This window comes from Cydia pomonella, chromosome 10 (assembly GCF_033807575.1).
Source record: "Cydia pomonella isolate Wapato2018A chromosome 10, ilCydPomo1, whole genome shotgun sequence".
Lineage (NCBI taxonomy): Eukaryota > Metazoa > Arthropoda > Insecta > Lepidoptera > Tortricidae > Cydia > Cydia pomonella.
Window position 1 is genome coordinate 18064023 of NC_084712.1, and position 18580 is coordinate 18082602.

General features: G+C 38.7%; 1 protein-coding gene across 1 annotated transcript in view; it reads left to right on the forward strand.

Annotated features, from left to right (window-relative positions):
• Positions 1-18580, forward strand: part of LOC133522329 (dynein axonemal heavy chain 3) — a 78306-nt gene that overhangs the window by 26761 nt on the left and 32965 nt on the right. Inside the window, exons 26-41 of the mRNA XM_061857653.1 lie at positions 3016-3144; positions 3477-3678; positions 5997-6149; positions 8797-9020; positions 9674-9842; positions 10067-10172; positions 10609-10778; positions 11039-11153; positions 11473-11687; positions 12059-12265; positions 12742-12813; positions 13105-13248; positions 13725-13910; positions 14820-15046; positions 16367-16547; positions 17960-18107. Of these exons, the coding sequence (XP_061713637.1) occupies positions 3016-3144; positions 3477-3678; positions 5997-6149; positions 8797-9020; positions 9674-9842; positions 10067-10172; positions 10609-10778; positions 11039-11153; positions 11473-11687; positions 12059-12265; positions 12742-12813; positions 13105-13248; positions 13725-13910; positions 14820-15046; positions 16367-16547; positions 17960-18107 (2648 nt within the window). The remainder of the gene's footprint in view (positions 1-3015; positions 3145-3476; positions 3679-5996; positions 6150-8796; positions 9021-9673; positions 9843-10066; positions 10173-10608; positions 10779-11038; positions 11154-11472; positions 11688-12058; positions 12266-12741; positions 12814-13104; positions 13249-13724; positions 13911-14819; positions 15047-16366; positions 16548-17959; positions 18108-18580) is intronic.

The following is an 18580-nucleotide window of genomic DNA, read 5'->3' on the forward strand; positions in this document are numbered from 1 at the left end:
TCCGTACCAAAGAGATTTTGAAATAGAGGTGGGTTGAAAAAAATAAACTTTGTAACCGCAGTAAATTTACTGCCATCTATCGATACATGATTAAAATATTTAGAACGCCATTTGACTTTTGATCCTTATTTTTTCACTGAAATGTGTTAAATTAGTTAAAAATCAAAAAGTGGCGCCATCTAATAGAGCGTAAGGCCTAAGGTTATGGCGCCATTGCTCGAAACTATGCCATTCTGGCAGTAAATTTAGTGTGGCTACAAAGTTTACTTTGACAATACACCTTTATTTCAAATTCTCTTTGGCCGTCCTAATAAATCTTTAAATTCAATTGACAAGTACGGCTATAGCCGTTGCAGCCACCGATTTTATTATAAAGGTTTACAATAGTTTTATTAGGTTTGTTTGTAGTCGGTTTTTTAATGTGATGTTTTTAATTAATCGACTTTTTAGTCGGTTTATAAAATAATATGCAACCAGTTAATTATAACGACCAACACTTGAAATCACAATTACAATAGTGACAAATAGAGTTTATTCAAAGATGATAAAAGATAGGGAAAACATGATAATTTAATATGACTCCGACATTTATTGACTTGGCATTCGACATAAATAGAGATATTATCTCTACATATCCGTTTCTAGGGTTCACACAGAAAAGAGAAAATCTGAATCTTTATAGAATCTTTGGTGTGTTCGTATGTCTCTCTGCCCATACATTTAAATTATACAATATACAAAAAAATAAAAAAAGTCTTTATTTCTTACAAAATTAAATTTAGAGTTATATACAAAAAGTAGTATTGTTAGTAAGTATCATGATAATAAAAGAGAGTGTAACCATTTTAATGTTATTAAATTTTACAAAAAATATTATTAGAATTATTATGATAGCGTTTTTATTATTTTTATTAATTTATTTTTCCTGTGAGTTATTCTGCAAGAACCCCTTTGCAGGTAAAGGCCTTTTTTTTTGTTAGGGGGGAAAATGCATTCCGCATACCACCCGGGTGCGGGGGGTCCCTGAGTGGTTATGTGGGACTCCCGTCTAGGCTAATGGGGCCCACGGTATAACCACTAAAAACCCCCCTGTATGCCGCCTCGCCGCCCTATTGGTGGGGTTACAGGAACGCTTGCGCACTCATCCGCGACCCCACCGGCGGCAGCCGCCCACGAGCGACTCCTTCGCTAAAGCCCGAAGGCACTTCACGCTAGGCGCGCCAGATGGTTTGACGCGCCTTCCTCCTCGGCCTCCATCCAGCAGTGTAGCGGACCCCCCCGAGCCCGCCACAAGGAGGCCACGGGCGCCAGAAAACTCCCCAGCGCCCGGCGACAGATGAGGTCAATGGTTCTGCCGCAAACCACAACTCGGCTGCAGAGGACAGGGAGAACGGCACACCGTAACACCGACACTCCTCTTCCTCTGCAGCCCCACCAACGCCGCTACAGCGGAACGGCTCCGCCAAGGTCGCAGGGGATAAGGAGAGTGGCGCACCGTGATACCATCACGCCTCTTCCCCTGCGATCCCACCGCGGCCGTCGAGGAAAGGGAGAACGGCTAATCGCAACACCGACACTCCTCTTCCCCGACGGTCCACCTCCAACGCGTCACAAGCGGGCTTACTAAGCCCACTTGGAGCGTCCTCCTCGGGCCAGCCCGCACCTCAAACAGGCTGGCCCTGGTTGCCTCTTCGCTTCACCGTGGGTGACCAAGCCACGGCTACTAAGCCCCTCCACCACGACAAGGTGGGCAACCCGCGGAGGGAAGTAAAGGCCTCCTTCAAGGTAAAACAATCATCTCTCCAATCCAAGCAATCCAGATTTTGCAGTTTGAATCCAGTTTGGACCCACTGTACGTTTAATTTCATCGTTTCACCGATTTCGACCCCTTTTCGACCACCGAGGGAGACCCCTTGCTTTCTTTTGCCTGGTGGTCCCCTCCATGCCGTCACACTTTTTGTTCATCTCTGGTCTTGAAGGCGCGCGACGTGTCCAACCCACTTCCATTTCTGTGCTAAAATGTATGCCAAACCATCTGTTGCTTTGATGTTTCTTATTATACATAGTGTGGCGTATTTTTTTTTATATTTAACATACTGCGTTCCATTCCGCGCTGGCACGTAGTAATTTTATTTTGTAAATCCTTAATAAACTTCTATGTCTGACAAGCATAGATTAGGCATGGTATGCGGCAAGTATTCATTACTTTGGTCTTCAGATTGATTGGCAAAATGCTCTAAAAATATACAAATACTTACATAGAAAACATTCATGCCTCAGGAACAAATAAATATTTCTTTTAAGCTCCAGTACTAATTCCATGTTAGCTGCGTTCCACCTCTTGATAATTGCTTGAAATGTCGAATCTAGTTTGTTTAAAGAGATAAATATATTTTTCAGTATATTTAAGAGTTTCGTCGTCGACATATATTGGTAACTTGATGCTGTTTGACATTAACATAGTGTTGGGTTCATTTTTAGCCCAGCAAGTTTGCTAGCACAATTTAAAGACTGCCACATACTGTAGTTCAGTTACTTTTCCTGATATCAGCACCAATTTCGTCGGCGAAGTGTAGCCTAAACGAAACTGAATGACTGAACTGACCATGTTTGCCTTAAAAGACAAAAAAGACTATCTTCAAAACTAAGTTAATTTAATGCAGAAAATTATTTCCATATACACATCATACAATTACATTACATAATAAAATAAAATAAAATATAGGTAATTCAATAGCATCGTAAAATAAAAACACGGTGGCGGTGCTGCACGCAATAGGTACTTCGTTATTATAAAGAGTGCCCTTAATTTTATAATTGTACTTGCACACAAAACGACGTTTTCTGAACAAAAGATTTCCTTTGGTAATCTTTTCATGGTCCATGTGATAATTACCATAAGAAATGTGTAACTACTACCTACCTAAAAATGTACCATGGAAGCAAGTACCTAATACTGAATCAAGCAATGAATACTTAACTGAATCATACAAATTTACGCTTTTTGTTCCACAGTTACGCGGGCCGTACAGAATTGCCGGACAACCTGAAGGTGCTGTTCCGGACGGTGGCCATGATGGTTCCGGACTACGCCATGATTGGCGAGATCACACTGTACTCCAACGGCTTCGTATGCGCGGGCCCGTGAGTACTCGGAGACTATCGCTTCTAAGCGCGTTTTCACATTGTCTAATCCGATATCGGTTGTTGGATACGACTAAAAAAAAAGTACCTATAAGAGTACCTTTATATATTTTTCCTTTTGTGTAAATCACTACATCTTATTAAAAAAGTCCTCCACCGCGTCTGTCGGTCTCCCGGTTCCCAAAAAAACCAAAAACTACTGAACGGATTTTTATATTTAGCTATCAATAAAGTGCTTTTTGAGGAAGGTTTCAGTGTATAATTTGTTAACGTTTATTCGTGCGAAGCTGTGGGGCTGGTCGCCAGTAAAGATTAAATTAATTAATTAATAGATTAGCGCGCAAGATCGTGCAAGCCTACAAACTGTGCTCCGAGCAGCTATCATCCCAGAACCACTACGACTACGGCATGAGGGCTGTCAAATCGGTGCTGCTGGCATCAGGGGCTCTCAAGAAGGCCTACCCTGAGAAAGACGAGGCTCAGCTGGTGCTGAGGGCCATTATAGACGTCAATATGCCCAAGTTTCTTTCACAGGTAAGGTTTTGACCAATTCCATATCAAAATATTTACGTATAGCGTGCGTTTTTACAACGTTTGCACTGATCCACAAAAACAAATTATAAATAAATAAAATATTACAATAATAATTACACGCCAAATATACAATTAAATTTCTGTAGACTAAAGTTAAAGCTATAATTAGAAATACTAATTAAATAGGTTATACCTGAACGTATTGTCTTTGTAAAATCTGGAAGCATAGGTAAGTCTTGTACGTAGGTCACTAGATAAGTTTTGCAATAGACAAATATGAAACAAAGAGGTGGCCTATCACATATATTTCGTAAAACTATGTATATTTCCATAGACAATGTTTTGGCGGAAAACATTTACTATATTTTTAAATTTACTTATTAAAACATAGATTTAAAACTTTGTAAACGTCGGCGTGGGCTAAGGGCGATTTACGTATATTTTATACCTGTTCATTTCATACAAAGTTACAATCATTTTCTATTTTTAAATTTACTTATTAAAACATAGATTTAAAACTTTGTAAACGTCGGCGTGGGCTAAGGGCGATTTACGCATATTTTATACCTGTTCATTTCATACAAAGTTAAGATTTTTTATAACTAAATTTAAAAAGAAAATAAAAATGTTTTCCAGACAATCATTTTCTATGGAAATATAATTTTAAAAAGTATATGTAATAGGCCACCTGTGTGTTTCATATTTGTCTATTGCAAAACTTATCTAGTGATCTATGTACTTAAAAAGCCAAATAAACTGAGAACCTGTTTCTTTTCGATCTTGTGTTCCTTAATACGTCGGTTTTTAAGCTAGCTATTCAAAATTTTCAAAAATGTATTCTGCAAGTAGGCCTCACGCCTTTTACAAGTCAATACAACATTTAGAGTAACATCATATAGTGACATGAAAAATACATAACAACATTTATAAAATACGACAGCCAATACCTGGGTAAAAATTACATTATAATAATCTTACAATAAATGATTACTACAATACAATAGAGATGTATAGTCTCTATGGTTAAAAATACATATAATTTGGAGGTGTTAAGTCTCTCCAAGTGTGAAAATAAAATTTATACTAAATAAATACATAAATCGCGTCTGGACTGTTAAGCTAGCAGTCTCATAAACGAATGCTACAGAATACATAACTAGTATGTACCAAGTCAGTGTACGAGTGCGAGCGTGTGTTACGAAACGAGATGAAAGGCAGTTTTATAAATAACATTACACGAGTGTTTTAATGCCTATTTATGTATAGTACTGTGAAGGTTGGAAACCTTCACAGTCTCTTGATAGATAACTGGCAACGATTATTTGAATTCAGAACTATCGCCCTGCTGAAGGAATAAAGATCTGCAGGCGTTTTCTCTTTCTTTTTCAGGATCTGTAGACCGTGTCTCTTTTACATGGTGGAGGTGCGGGGTAGCTGAGGTGGGGAATGTAAACGCTCCAGGTAGATTCTAATATCGTCATCTAGTAATGGCCAGTGGCAAATAGCTGTCAGGAAGTTCAAATATAAAAAGGGTTTAGCCGAGGAGTCAGGGGTAAGGTTCTTTTCCCATCGTTTTTCCCTTACCAAGCCGTATCCAACCGTTTTGCGAGGATCGTAGCCATAGGCACGACCTGTGCGGATGGTTTGGACACGTGCTACCTTGAATAAGGCTGACTCATAGCGAAGGGGTGTTAGGAACATTATTTACTCTGTAGGGGCCTGGAGTAGGTAGGAGTCTGTAGTTAGGGTAGAATAGGATAGGGTATAGTTTTGTGATGATGTTTGCCACTTTCACCCGAGGAGGCGAGATATGTGAAGGTTGGAAACCTTCACAGTCTCGAGATAGATTATTTGAATTCAGAACTATCGCCCTGCTGAAGGAATAAAGATCTGTTAGTCGACATTATTGTATTTCGTTTATGAAGAATAAATATATAATAATATTAGAATCTACCTGGAGCGTTTACATTCCCCGCCTCAGCTAGACCGTATCTCTTTTACAGTACCTACACACACTGCTTTATCTACACACATATTATAAGCTCTCTATGATGTGTTCAGGAACTGCATGTTACGACTGCCATTGCGGCATTTGATCACATAATGAATATGAAATGAGGTCCTTTTTTCAGAGATGTTCGAGATTTGAATGTCATTAATAAATCTATATCGACGTTATTATTACGTAATAAATACATTTTCACAGATAAGAACTTTTTTGAAACTAAACAAACCTTTATGCGTAATTTGCGGTTTTTGAACGCATCATGGAGCCGAGTAGATAAAAAGCTGAATATTTAAAATGGTTGTTTTTTCAGGACGTACCCTTATTTATGGGCATCTACTCGGATCTGTTCCCTGGAGTCCAGATACCGCAGCCTGACAGAGACGAGTTGACAAAGTGCATCATCAAAGAGCTAGACAAGCGGAATCTGCAGGGCACCGCGTGGTATCTGGAGAAGATCATACAGGTAGACTTTAAGAAATAAGCAGGGGATATTGGACACAGCACACAGCGGCAGATTTCCGATTTCAGAATTTGGGTACAAAAACCGAAAACACTACTATTTATTATTTATTTATTTAAACTTTATTGCACAATAAAAATAAGTACAAATGGCGGACTTATTGCCTTAAGGCATTCTCTACCAGTCAACCATAGGGCAAAACAGAAATGTGGGTGCAGTGAGAAAAATAATTCAGAAAAAATTACAACTATAAGTAATTTTGAAAAACTATTTACAATTTTGGACATTAATAACATTATTTACAATGTTTTTATTATTTTGTAACCAATACTACTTCTTTTTATGAAAAGAAGATGAATGGGGATTTCATTTTTTGAAAATGACTTTTTCTAAATGTCGAACTTTGCAGCGTACGCACTCCTACAACCTTTACCGCATGTTTAGAAATTCATGCAACACTTACGTCTTGCGGTATTAAGTGAAAAATATATTTTACAGTACATATGCTGCTACTTTACCGCACTAGTGCGATAATTAGCATATTACGTTACTGTGTCGAACATTTAATGGGCCATATGTACTGTAAAACGTTGTACGATACATGTGCGAATAGGTAATTCGCAACTCGTTTCGATTTAAAACACTCCCTTCGGTCGTGTTTTAATTTACCGCCACTCGTTTCGAATTTCCTATTTTTCGCACTTGTATCGTAATGTACTATTTTATGTAAGTAATATAATTTGTAGTATGGAGTAAAAGTAATATATGTAGGATGGGAATATGGAGTCACGACGTACAGTGCATTTAGCCTGTATGCTTTTTGGCATTGTAAGGACAATGACGCCACCATATCTATACGAAAAATTAACTTTTTCACAAAGGCGTATTAGGGGAGCTACTCGTTTACTTTGTCCACGATACATCACCGCCGCATTTCAGCCGTGGCAGCTTCAAATACTCTGCTACGAAATGCTGGAACAATATACCGCCTCCTCTTAGAAACTCATTTTCAGTGAATTCAGTTAAAGTTAATCTAAAAAAATACATTTTAAATGTACAGAAAAACCGTAATTAGAAGTCTGTGCTAATTCTTTTGTGTACTTACATGTTTCTTTCTTTGTGGAACTAATTTTATTAGTAAGTCAAGTATGAATGTTACTGTACAGCTCAATAGTTGTTACAGTTTTATTGTGGGTATATAATTTTAATAATTTAACTCTCTTGCAAATAAATTTACATACAATTATATTTAATTTGTATAGTTTGTAGTATACAAACCTAGAGAGGACAGGAGAGGATCGTGCCGTGAGAAGAGCGTATTTGGGGCACCCGGGTGGAAAACGTCCGTCTGGGCGTCCCAGATACCGCTGGAGTGACGAAGTCCTAAAAGACCTGTTCGCCCTCGGAATACCCAACTGGCGTGAAGTGGCGCAGGATAGGGCAGAGTGGCGCTCTCTTGTGTCAGAGGCCAAGATCCTGTTTGGGTCACTGAGCTAGTGAAGTGTGTGAGTGTGTGTGTGTGAGTTTGTAGTAAAAAACAACCCATAAGACACATTACAAAAAAATACTAAAAATAGATTAAATAACAAATTTAGCAGCTACAAACATAATAAATGATTACAAAAATAAATTAAATGAATTAATTATTAGTAGTATTCTCTTTAATTTGTATAGCTTGTAGTTGTGCTCTCTCGGAAAGATTTCCACGGAAGACCAGCGTCGGGGTCCCCAAAGGTTCCTCGACATGAAGCTGAGTCGAGACCATTTCAGTGACGCTTTATAATGATACTATGTCAGTGCTATTAGTTATGTTTAAATTAAGCGTTTTAGAATAAAGCTTCTTCTATTCTATAGTTCATAAGTAAAGCTTGATTTTTTTAAATTCATTAAATAGAAATTTCTTTCTGTACCGATTGTACGTGTCTCTGTTAGGCCCTATAGTTGACGTGTAGAAATGCCTTTTGGCATTAAGTCCACCATATGTACATTGTTGTATATATTTTTTGCAAAAATGTATTATGCCTCATACACTGCTAATATATACAATTTAAGAATAGAAGTCTGGTGGTCAGTAATCGTGGATTCTAATCTCGGTATTAAATGAAAAAGTTGGTTTGATATACCTCAATAGCATATGCACGCTGCTGTCGCTGCTCTGCTGGCCAGTAATCAATTGTTACTATGTAATCACTAATCCCGCATCTCCTCCGCACTCGATACTTATTTGAATCTGAAATCCTAAATCTCGCACCGGACACCCTGTACTTCCAGCTTTCTATGGAGTAAATATTAAGTCGTCTTTCGTTCTCAAATCTTTATTTTTGTCGTTGAAGATTATGATTGCATGCATACTTTTGCAAGACATTGTATATTAAATAGCGTCTTTCAATTAATAAAACATAGGCTGAATGTTACCTGCTAGCCCAACTAGGTTATAAACAGGTTCCTAACCTAGCAATGAAAACATAAAAATAACTGTATAGTAGTCCGGACTTCCGGAATAGGTTATACATACAAAATTATACAGCATATATGTTTACCTACAAACCGTCAAATAAAGTTACCCTAGAATCCAAAGTTTTTTGTTCATACGCGGAAGAAGAAGATCCCTGAATCGAATATCAATCACAATGTTCCTTTTTCCGCACAGATTTATGAGATGATGTTAGTACGCCACGGCTTCATGGTGGTAGGCCCACCGATGGGCGGGAAGACCCAGGCCTACCAAACACTAGCGGACGCCCTCCGAGCTCTACAATTGACAAAACCTCCACCGCGTCACAAGGAGTTCGGCGCCATATACAGGATTATCAATCCGAAAGCGATTACTATGGGCCAGTTGTATGGATGCTTTGATCCTGCTTCGCATGAGTGGTAAGTAAGGTCCTAACATGGTTGTTGTGGGCCTTCTGTAAGGTAGGAAGATATTCGTGTACAAGATAGTCGTCTACTGAGCAGAGAAAGCTCTGATTACTGGAAGGTGAATAGACATTTAGAGTTGTAAGGAGAGAATTCTCCGCTACCTGTTCAACCTGTTATTTTTAAATAGTTGATTGATAGCATGCGAGATGTGCCTATAATCTAAAAAGGAGACACGATTCTCTTAGTTTGAACGCTGAGATACATGGCGCTGACTTGCTTGTCCAATGTCAACCAGACTTACCGCATATTGTATAATACTTATAATATCTTTGTCTGTACAGCGCCGTCTACAACAGCTATTCAATTTGAAGTACGAATTTGGTTACAGTTTTTGATTAGGTTAAAATATTCAGAATGCCTCAATTAGTCTTTTGCGTTAAGTCGAAACTTTTTTTTTATAATTTTAAAGAACAGTCTCTTTCAAGTCTCTAAGTATATTGACTCTCTGCATTTTTAGTCTTTCTAATGAGAGGCACTTGTCACATAAGAATTTATTTCCGCCTATGATTATTATAGCTAAACTGACAATCGATGATAGAAATGCCAATCGAAACTTAAATAATCCATGGAAATAGTCACGTGACTTTTATTTTCTATTTATTCAGGTCTGACGGTGTACTAGCGATAGCGTTCAGAGAGTACGCCATGTCCATAACCCGCGACCGCAAGTGGATCCTGTTCGACGGGCCCGTGGATGCCGTGTGGATCGAGAACATGAACACCGTGCTGGACGACAACAAGAAGCTGTGCCTCATGAGCGGCGAGATCATTCAGGCACGTTTCAATTCAATCTAAAGGTTTCCTGTTCTCAAAAACGAGCTTCTTTCTATCACATTGATAGGTCGAGTTCTTGTCTACAATTTGTCTGCCCCACCCGATTGTTGAAAATCTATCGCAATGTAATTGCCAGTATCATGGCAATAATATCTGAACCTCATGAGATATAACCTAAAAGAAAAATACTTCCGGGTAGAGTTGTAATTTTTCTATTTTTACAGATGACAAATAAAATGAATTTGATATTTGAACCGGCTGATTTGGAGTTTGCCTCCCCGGCCACCGTATCTCGATGCGGGATGATCTACATGGAGCCTGAACAGCTAGGTACAGACAACCAATTACAATTTCACGAGCGCGATTAATTGGACTCGAGAAAGTGACGTTACTATCTCATGCCAATGTCACAGCCGTACTGTAAAATTTAGCTAAACAACATCTCTTACAGTCTTTTATAGTTTGGCAATGTCGCCTCTTTCCTATCATAAAAGTAATGATGCGCCACGCCACATTTTGTGACTTATTTGAGATATTATTTATCATTTCATTAAAATATATCTTTAGGACTAACGGAAATTTGACAAAATTACTTCAAGACTACGAGATAGGAACCATTCAGTTAAATCATTTATTAACTTTTAATGCCGTTGTTTTGACATGACTATGACTACTACGTCAAGACAATCTATCACGTCTCGTCTAGCCCTTCTCCGATTGATCAGTTTCGACGAATTTGTAAAGCTGGCATTATATTTTTGTCCAGGGTGGCGCGCTTTCCTAGCGTCATACAACACGTGGCTCAGCAAGAAGCTGATCCCGGAGCAGTTCGACCTGATCATGGAACTGATCGACTGGCTCGTGCCGGCCATCTTTGACTTCATGAGCGTTAAGTGCAACCACTTCGTCTCCGTCGGCGAGATACATCAGTTTTTCGTAAGTTTTTAAAATTCTCTGCCTGAAGGATTCTCTGCGATGATTGATAAAAAAATTGAATTCCATAAGGTGCCCATGAAGTTTCTAAGTGAAGGCTAGCTTGGGGTTCAGGGACTATAGCTCAAACCCTCTTTAACCAATGAGAAGACGCCTGTGCCTGTGTGTGTGCGTGTATGTTAAAATAGTCCAGCTATGTGAACTGTTAATTTTCCGGTGCAATTTTCACCTTTTTAAGTTGTTCATGGGTTGTTTTATTTCAGTCATTCACTCGCCTTTTGACTTGTCTGCTGGAGAACGAGAACCAGTTCAGCACCATGTGGCTGCAGTGTACCTTCGTGTTCTCTCTGCTGTGGGGCCTGTGTCCTACGCTTACAAGTGAGCACCATACCACCAGAAAGCAATACAAGGGTTTATCAAGATATAAATCTGAATCGGCACCAAGATCCTGCCCATTTTCGACTGAAATAGTCCCTCTGATTACCTTATTATACTAATTTACTTTTCTGAAGTTCTTGGAAGGTCTGTTATCCTTACATACATATATTTTCTGGAAGTACGTGCTTGATTTAAGTCGAACATAAACATTTGCTGAAATGTGAGAAACCTATTTGCAAATAATAACAGGTTTATATATTGCCACTAGTTATTAATTTAAATCGTAATGTCATGTTATTCTCTTTACAATCTTTCTTAGGTGATAGCCGCAAATCTTTTGACGTTTACTTCCGCAAACTCTTGGACGGGCAAAATGCGACGTACCCTAAACCAAAATCTTTCAAGCTTACTAAGAACCAGCTATTCGGTGACAAGGATACGGTGTATGACTACGTATATGATAAGAGAAATAACGGGACCTGGATACCTTGGATGGAGTTGGAGAAAGAGGGACAAATTGCAGCGAACGCCAAGGTAATTTTATACTGAATAAATGATGATTATGATGATAACATATAAACTCTTATAGACGCTACTTTTGTTAGTCCACTCTGGAAACTTTATTCTGTATAGCTTACCATAAGTACGCTTTTCATTTTACCATATCTTAATTGTAGGGTTGTAATGTGACCAAAATGCTATGGGCATCCGAGCCCCCACTACGAAGCTACCAGACTACGGAGCTGTGAGCAGCACAGGAAATATCTAAAGATATCGAATTATTCAGGACGATTCTACAATAGCCCCGCTGATTAATTCACAACAGGGTTTTTCTGACCTCAGACATACTTACACCACTGCTATTAAATATCAAATGGGGACGATTACTTTAACATTGCTTATAGGTGAACGACCTCATAATCCTGACGAACGAGAACGCATGTCTGCGCTACTTCGTGTCCAAGATGGTGCAGTCCAAGATCCCCATCCTCCTCGTGGGCCCCACTGGTACCGGCAAGTCTTCGCTCGTGCTGAACTTCCTGCTGTCGCTGCCCAAGGAGAGATATATCACCAATACCATTAACTTCTCCGCTAGGACCACTGCTAATCAGGTAAAGGTCTCACTTACGTATTCTACAGTAGATGATTATGACCTAGTAGCTAATGCCTCGAAAGTGGAGTTCAATAGTTTCAAATAATGTAACCATATTTGTTAGCATTTGACATATAATCTAGCATATTTATTAAGCTTGTTTCCACTGAAATATTCATAATTAACATTTGTTTAAATTAAAAATGTATAAAAGATTTATGCATATAACCTGTTGCTAAGTACTAGGTTGTCCTTAAAAAGTGCTAGCCTACGAAGTAATGAAGGTAAATGGATTTGTTTACATTATTGCCATTTGTATTGAACTCCATTTTACATACAAGGCCTCTTGCCCATTTTCTATAGAGGAAACTTTATTACTACTATGGTCGTCATTATACACCTTGTGAGTATTGTGAATCAAGCCTTGATCTGAACTTAATGCTTTGAGGCTTCAAAGCTAAATTAAAGTATTTAAAGAAATGTTTTTTTTTCTAGACGCAAGATATTATTATGTCCAAAGTCGATAGACGGCGGAAAGGTGTATATGGACCGTCCATGAACAAAAAGGTATGTAATGTAAAAGTATCTACCAATATTACCCTGTACACTTCTTTTTCTCTTCAGCTTCAGCAGGTTATTCAGGAAGTTTTTCGTCTCATAAGTTTTCTTTGGTTTATTTTGTCACAGTTTGTGTATAATTACTATAACTAATATAGGTTTTCGTATCACGTATTACGGTGGTATTGTTACCTTATCCACTTAAGGTACTACTTTAGTTATATTTATTAATTTTTACTCTTAACCGTTTCATAACAAATCGTATTATATGTATTTTTGATAGTAACTTGTTTTTCCTAGTGCGTCCTTTTCGTAGACGACCTCAGCATGCCACAAAAAGAGGTGTACGGAGCCCAACCTCCACTGGAGCTAATCCGGCAGTGGATAGACCATGGCCACTGGTACGACCTTAAGGAGATGGTTAAACAAGAGGTGGTTGACGTGGTAAGTAGTACGAGTATATCCCCAGTATGTACTCATGGATGACCTCCGTATGCTGCAGAAAGAGGGCGACGGGTACGGGTACTCCGCTGGAGCTGATCCGGCAGTGTATAGACCACGGACACTGGACGATCTACTCTAGGAGATGGGCAAGTAGGAGTCGACCTGTTGAACCACAAGAGATTGTGTTTATGTAGTTTATTTAAGCTTTCTTCGCGCGAGAGAACCACGAAGGAGTAAAGTGATATAGTCTGCTGTACTGAAAATTTCAGCCGTGTTGTTTTTTTCCTGAGTGGTGTTGACGCGCCAGTCGAGAAGTAAATCTGACGCGTGACGATTTTTTAGTTACAAAAGGGTTTATGGATACATATTTTCTTGCTGATCATTTAATTTTATTTTACCATAAAAAGATTATTATAGAGATTGCTGAATCACGTGAAACTACTCTCTTTTCTGATTGTCTCTATATTTCTTGCCAGTTGTTCGTCTCAGCCATGCTCCCCCCCGGCGGAGGCTCCAATCTCATCTCCTGGCGACTGACTCGGCATACGATACTGATAGCCCTGGATTCCTTCGAAGACAACACTCTTAACAAGATCTTCGTCACCATCATGGACTGGCACTTCAGCAAAGGCTTTAATGATACTCTTATGCGGTTAAGTAAGGTAAGTGCAACATCCGCCTTCGGTGACTGATATACCTAAATACAGACTTACGCCTAGCTGAGGCCTAGAGCCTGAACTAAAACGAAACGTGAGATTTAAAAATAAGACTAACCTAGGGCAGAAGTTTTGCATAGATGATAAAATAAAGGTAAAATACATTTATTCGTGACGATCGCAAAACATGTACGATGTACTCGAATAGCTGTACCTACATCGTAAGTGGGTGAATCAACTTTTTTTGTTTTGTTATCCTGTCCCGTTGTCCAAGGGACAACAGTGGCACAGTTTGTGTGAAGAGACGTTATATGCCGTTCTATTAACATGCTTAGTAGGTGGCCCATTATGAACATTGGTTATAACGACCACAAAAACGCAAGTTTGATACATTTAAGTACCATAAAATCAGTATTTCAATGAACTTTTGTCCCCTGGACAACTAATCGTAACCATGGCAACGAGTGACGCTAAAAAGTTGATTCTCCCAAGTACGTAGGTATGAACAGTTAAGTGTTAAAATATGGGTGCACACAAGATGCTCAAAAATATGTCCCATAGCTTCTATGTCGGCCAATTAAGAGTTTGCTACAGTTTTCCTTGTTTTTTTTTACTAAGCTTTACTTTGACGATTTTTGTCATCATTTTTGGACCTATGGTTCTTAAAGACCCATGTTCGTTTTGAAAGACCTATCCAACGACACTCCATACTATAGGGTTGAAGCGAAAAAAAAAACATCCCCACTGTTCGTGTCGGGGAGCCACCCTAGAAATATATTTTATTTTTATGTTTTGGCGGCGTCACTGTTTATAAATTTGTGCCAAATTTTAGCTTGCTAACACTAACTGAGCAAAGCGGGTTCCTATTTGAGTACGGAACCCTAGAAAGCTCCTTACTCCTAACTTTTTCAACAGAACGTGGTATCAGCGACAATGGAAGTATACAAAACCGTGACCGTCCAGTTCCTCCCGACGCCCAGCAAATGCCACTACCTCTTCAACTTGCGAGACTTCGCGCGAGTTATCAAGGGCGTCCTATTGGTGCCTTCGACTCACATGAAGGACATGAATAAACTGGTGCTGCTGTGGATGCATGAGACGTACAGGGTGTTTTATGACAGGCTGATTGATGATGCTGACAGGTTTGCTTTGTTATTGTTCGCTTTAGTTTAGAACGCACTGCGATTAATTTCTTGCGGTTTCGGAACCGCAAAAAGTGTAACGTATGGCATGCTTCATAAGCGCACGCACGCAACGAACGGCACGCAAAAAGAAACCGCAAATGAATCGCAGTACGTTCTAAAAGCTTTCGTTACAGTAGTTGAAGTAACCAGAATGTCAATGATGCAGTAGATTAACTGGCCAGAAATGGTTCAGAAACACTGGCACATGGACCCGAACCAATCCCCTACCAGTATCCTACATACAAAACCAGCTAGACCAACATCACGAACAACTGCACGTAACTACTGGGCCGAAATGAACACATGTAAGCAGATCAAAGAAATTCTACCGGAACAAAACTACAAGCTCACCAAAATACTACTTTTAACATCCAGATACAAACTACGAGTCGTAGAAAAATAAAATAAATTCATAAGTACCATGTCAGCCCAAACCGTACCGCGTGTACCGTAGGCGCGTGTCTATAAACAAACGAACAAACATTTATTCAGCAAATAGGCCACAGGGGCACTTTTACATGTCAAATTTTCACAATCAATAAAAATAACAAAATACAATAACAAAAAAAAATCAATAAAATATTAGATACTTTAGTAGTACGCTCTGACAGGTTATTCGTATAAAGGTACGAGCAAATTTCGTCCTTATGGTAAGCGACAATGTGGTACCTTTTGCTTGAGAACATCACATTTATGTAAGAATTCAAGTCTTGGAGACCCTTTACAACAAGGATATTTTAATGATCGTTTTTTAAAATTATATTTTATCTCTGACACTTAGACACTTTTATTTACATCTCTAACGATTTTTAGTATTTGTTGTTTACTCGTATATTTGTAATTCGACATTTAGAGACTGTATACAGCTTACCATAAGGACGAAATTTGCTCGTATCTTTATACGAATAATCTGTCAGGGCGTGCTTATGGCTAGCGACATCGTGGCACCCTTTGCTCGAAAACGACACAAATAATTATAGTAATAATCGAGGGGCAGATGTAGAAGGCGGTAATCTTGGACACGGCGCGTATAGTACGTCGGTTCCTCTCTCTGCGGCCCTGACCACCGGCAGCTTGGGCCCTGCCCCGCTGCGGGCGGCACCCTAGGTTAGGTTTTTATAATATGTTTATATGTTTTAGTATTGTTTTGGTATGTGTTTTTGTATTTTACTTTTATATTAATGTTATAAAAAACCTAAAATAAGAAGGAAAATAAATAGAGTAATAATTATAGTGTATTGAATCTTGAATACAAATTATCTGGCAGTCTTTCTTCAGGCAAAAGCTATTCGACGTAGTTTACAAAGCAGTCTACGGCAACTACCGCGTGCACATGGACCAGGTGATGACGGAGATGGGTTACGTACCGGACGGAGAGAAACTGAACAACAACCATGCCACCAATGTGTTCTTTGGGAACTATATGGAACCTGATGCCGATCCGAAAATTTATGACCAGGTGATTTGAAAATTGTTAGCCTACAAAATTTCATCACAAGCTTTTTTTTGCCCTGTTAGGATGTAGGTATGTTATTTTGTTAGTGTAGGTCAAATATTAAAAGATAAATTTGACCCACTTCCTGATTTCAAGTTTGTAATTTGGCAATGCAATATTATGATGTAATGAAGTTGATCTGATGATTTACAGTACATATGGTGCTATTTCTCGCACGCGTGCGGGAACGAGCGCTTTCCGTGCATATGTCGAAACTTTAAAGAGCCATGTGTACTGTAAAACATTGTACGATACACGTGCGAATAGGTAATTTGCAACTCTTGTCCTATTTTCTGCACTTGTAGCGTAAATAATTATTTTGCCAAAAACTTATTCTTCCTCACATCTCTTTCTAATATGAAAACTCAAGTTAAGCTCTGTAATGGCACAGTTATTTTTTTTAACTCTTTTCGTAAAAAGTAATTAATAGCGTTGTTGTAACACGGACATTATTATTTAAATCCACCAAACAATTGAAAACTTTGACATATCAATGACATTTCGAATATCGATTGTCCGAGATACCTACACCTTGGGCTTAGAAGCACATACTAAACACTAATCAATATGTAACCAGGCTCTAAGGCAAGTGTACACGCTCGTAGGGGCTTTATCAGATAAAAATATATCATAGATTATCCTACGCCAATTCTGAGGATTCCTTGTCAAGCGGACCCTAGGCTCCCATGAGCCGTGGCAAAATGCCGGGACAACGCGAGGAAGAAGAAAAAGAAGAAGATAGATTATCTCCACAATGGAGTAAATTAGAATACCGGTTTCTTTGAGAAAGTTACTTAATTAAAGCTCAGGAATGCACACTTGAAATTAACGGACTTTAAAAAAAAACACCGTGTACAGTGTGGAAAAAAATAATGCGCCCTGGAGGGAAAGTACCTTAAAACCTTCCGCATTAAACATCTCGCACGGGAATCGAACCGACTAAAAATTAAAAATACTAAATATTCGATTTTATGGATATTTTGCACGACAGACGAGTGTAAGAACTAATGTTTCTTGGAGTAATTTTAACATTAACATTAACCGTATCGACTAGTGGAATAAATTAGCGAATGTTTTTTATTTATTTTCAGTCGTCCCCGGCGAGACAAGCTAATTGAAAAAAATATTTGAATGCAGTTTTATTTATGTAAAAAAATGAAAGAACATTTCAATTAAGTAAAATAGCTGCCTTAAGATTTTAGGGCACTTTTATTTTATTCCACACTGTATATATGTTCAATTGAGTCAATTAATTGAATAGTGAGAGAGAAAATGAAAGCGTCTTGCGACACAGCCATTAGGGACAGACAACTTGATTTGCTGTCAAAACCACGTTTTGTTCTGTGGTTATCCTGGGCCTTGATATTGTCTCCTAGGTGACGAACCTCGACGACATGGCGGTGAAGATGGAGTACTACCTGGAAGAATACAACGTTGTCTCCTCGTCGCCTATGGCACTGGTCATGTTCCGATACGCGTTGGATCATATATCCCGGTGCACTCGGGTGCTATTGCAGGATAACGGTAAGATGGTCCATGCTAGTTTGTTAATCTTAAAGTTCCTTTTCTATGCGTGAAGTATGCGGTGTAGAAATTACAGAAAACTGTAACATCGCAAGCCTTGCTGACTATATGGTCGCCTCAGAAGATAGAGACTTGGATAATAATTTGGCCTGAGTATAAAAGTTATCTTGAATAAAATTAAAAGTTATTACACAGCAGAGCCCCGATAACATGAATCTCAAGAAAAACGCCAAAAATGTGTTTTCATCTTATGAAGGGCATTGGCCTTTGAGGGCGTTGTTTCTTGTTCCATTACGAGTAGAGTTGATTTTCTTCAAAGTGGTCCAGAGAGAAGGAAATATAATTTTATCTTATCTTATATCGTTAACATGAGATAAAATTATTATATTCACTTTACTAAACTAGATTTAAATCATCAAGATTCCATTGTGTGGGTACTACGTAATCCAAGTTATATTTCGTTCCTTTAATAA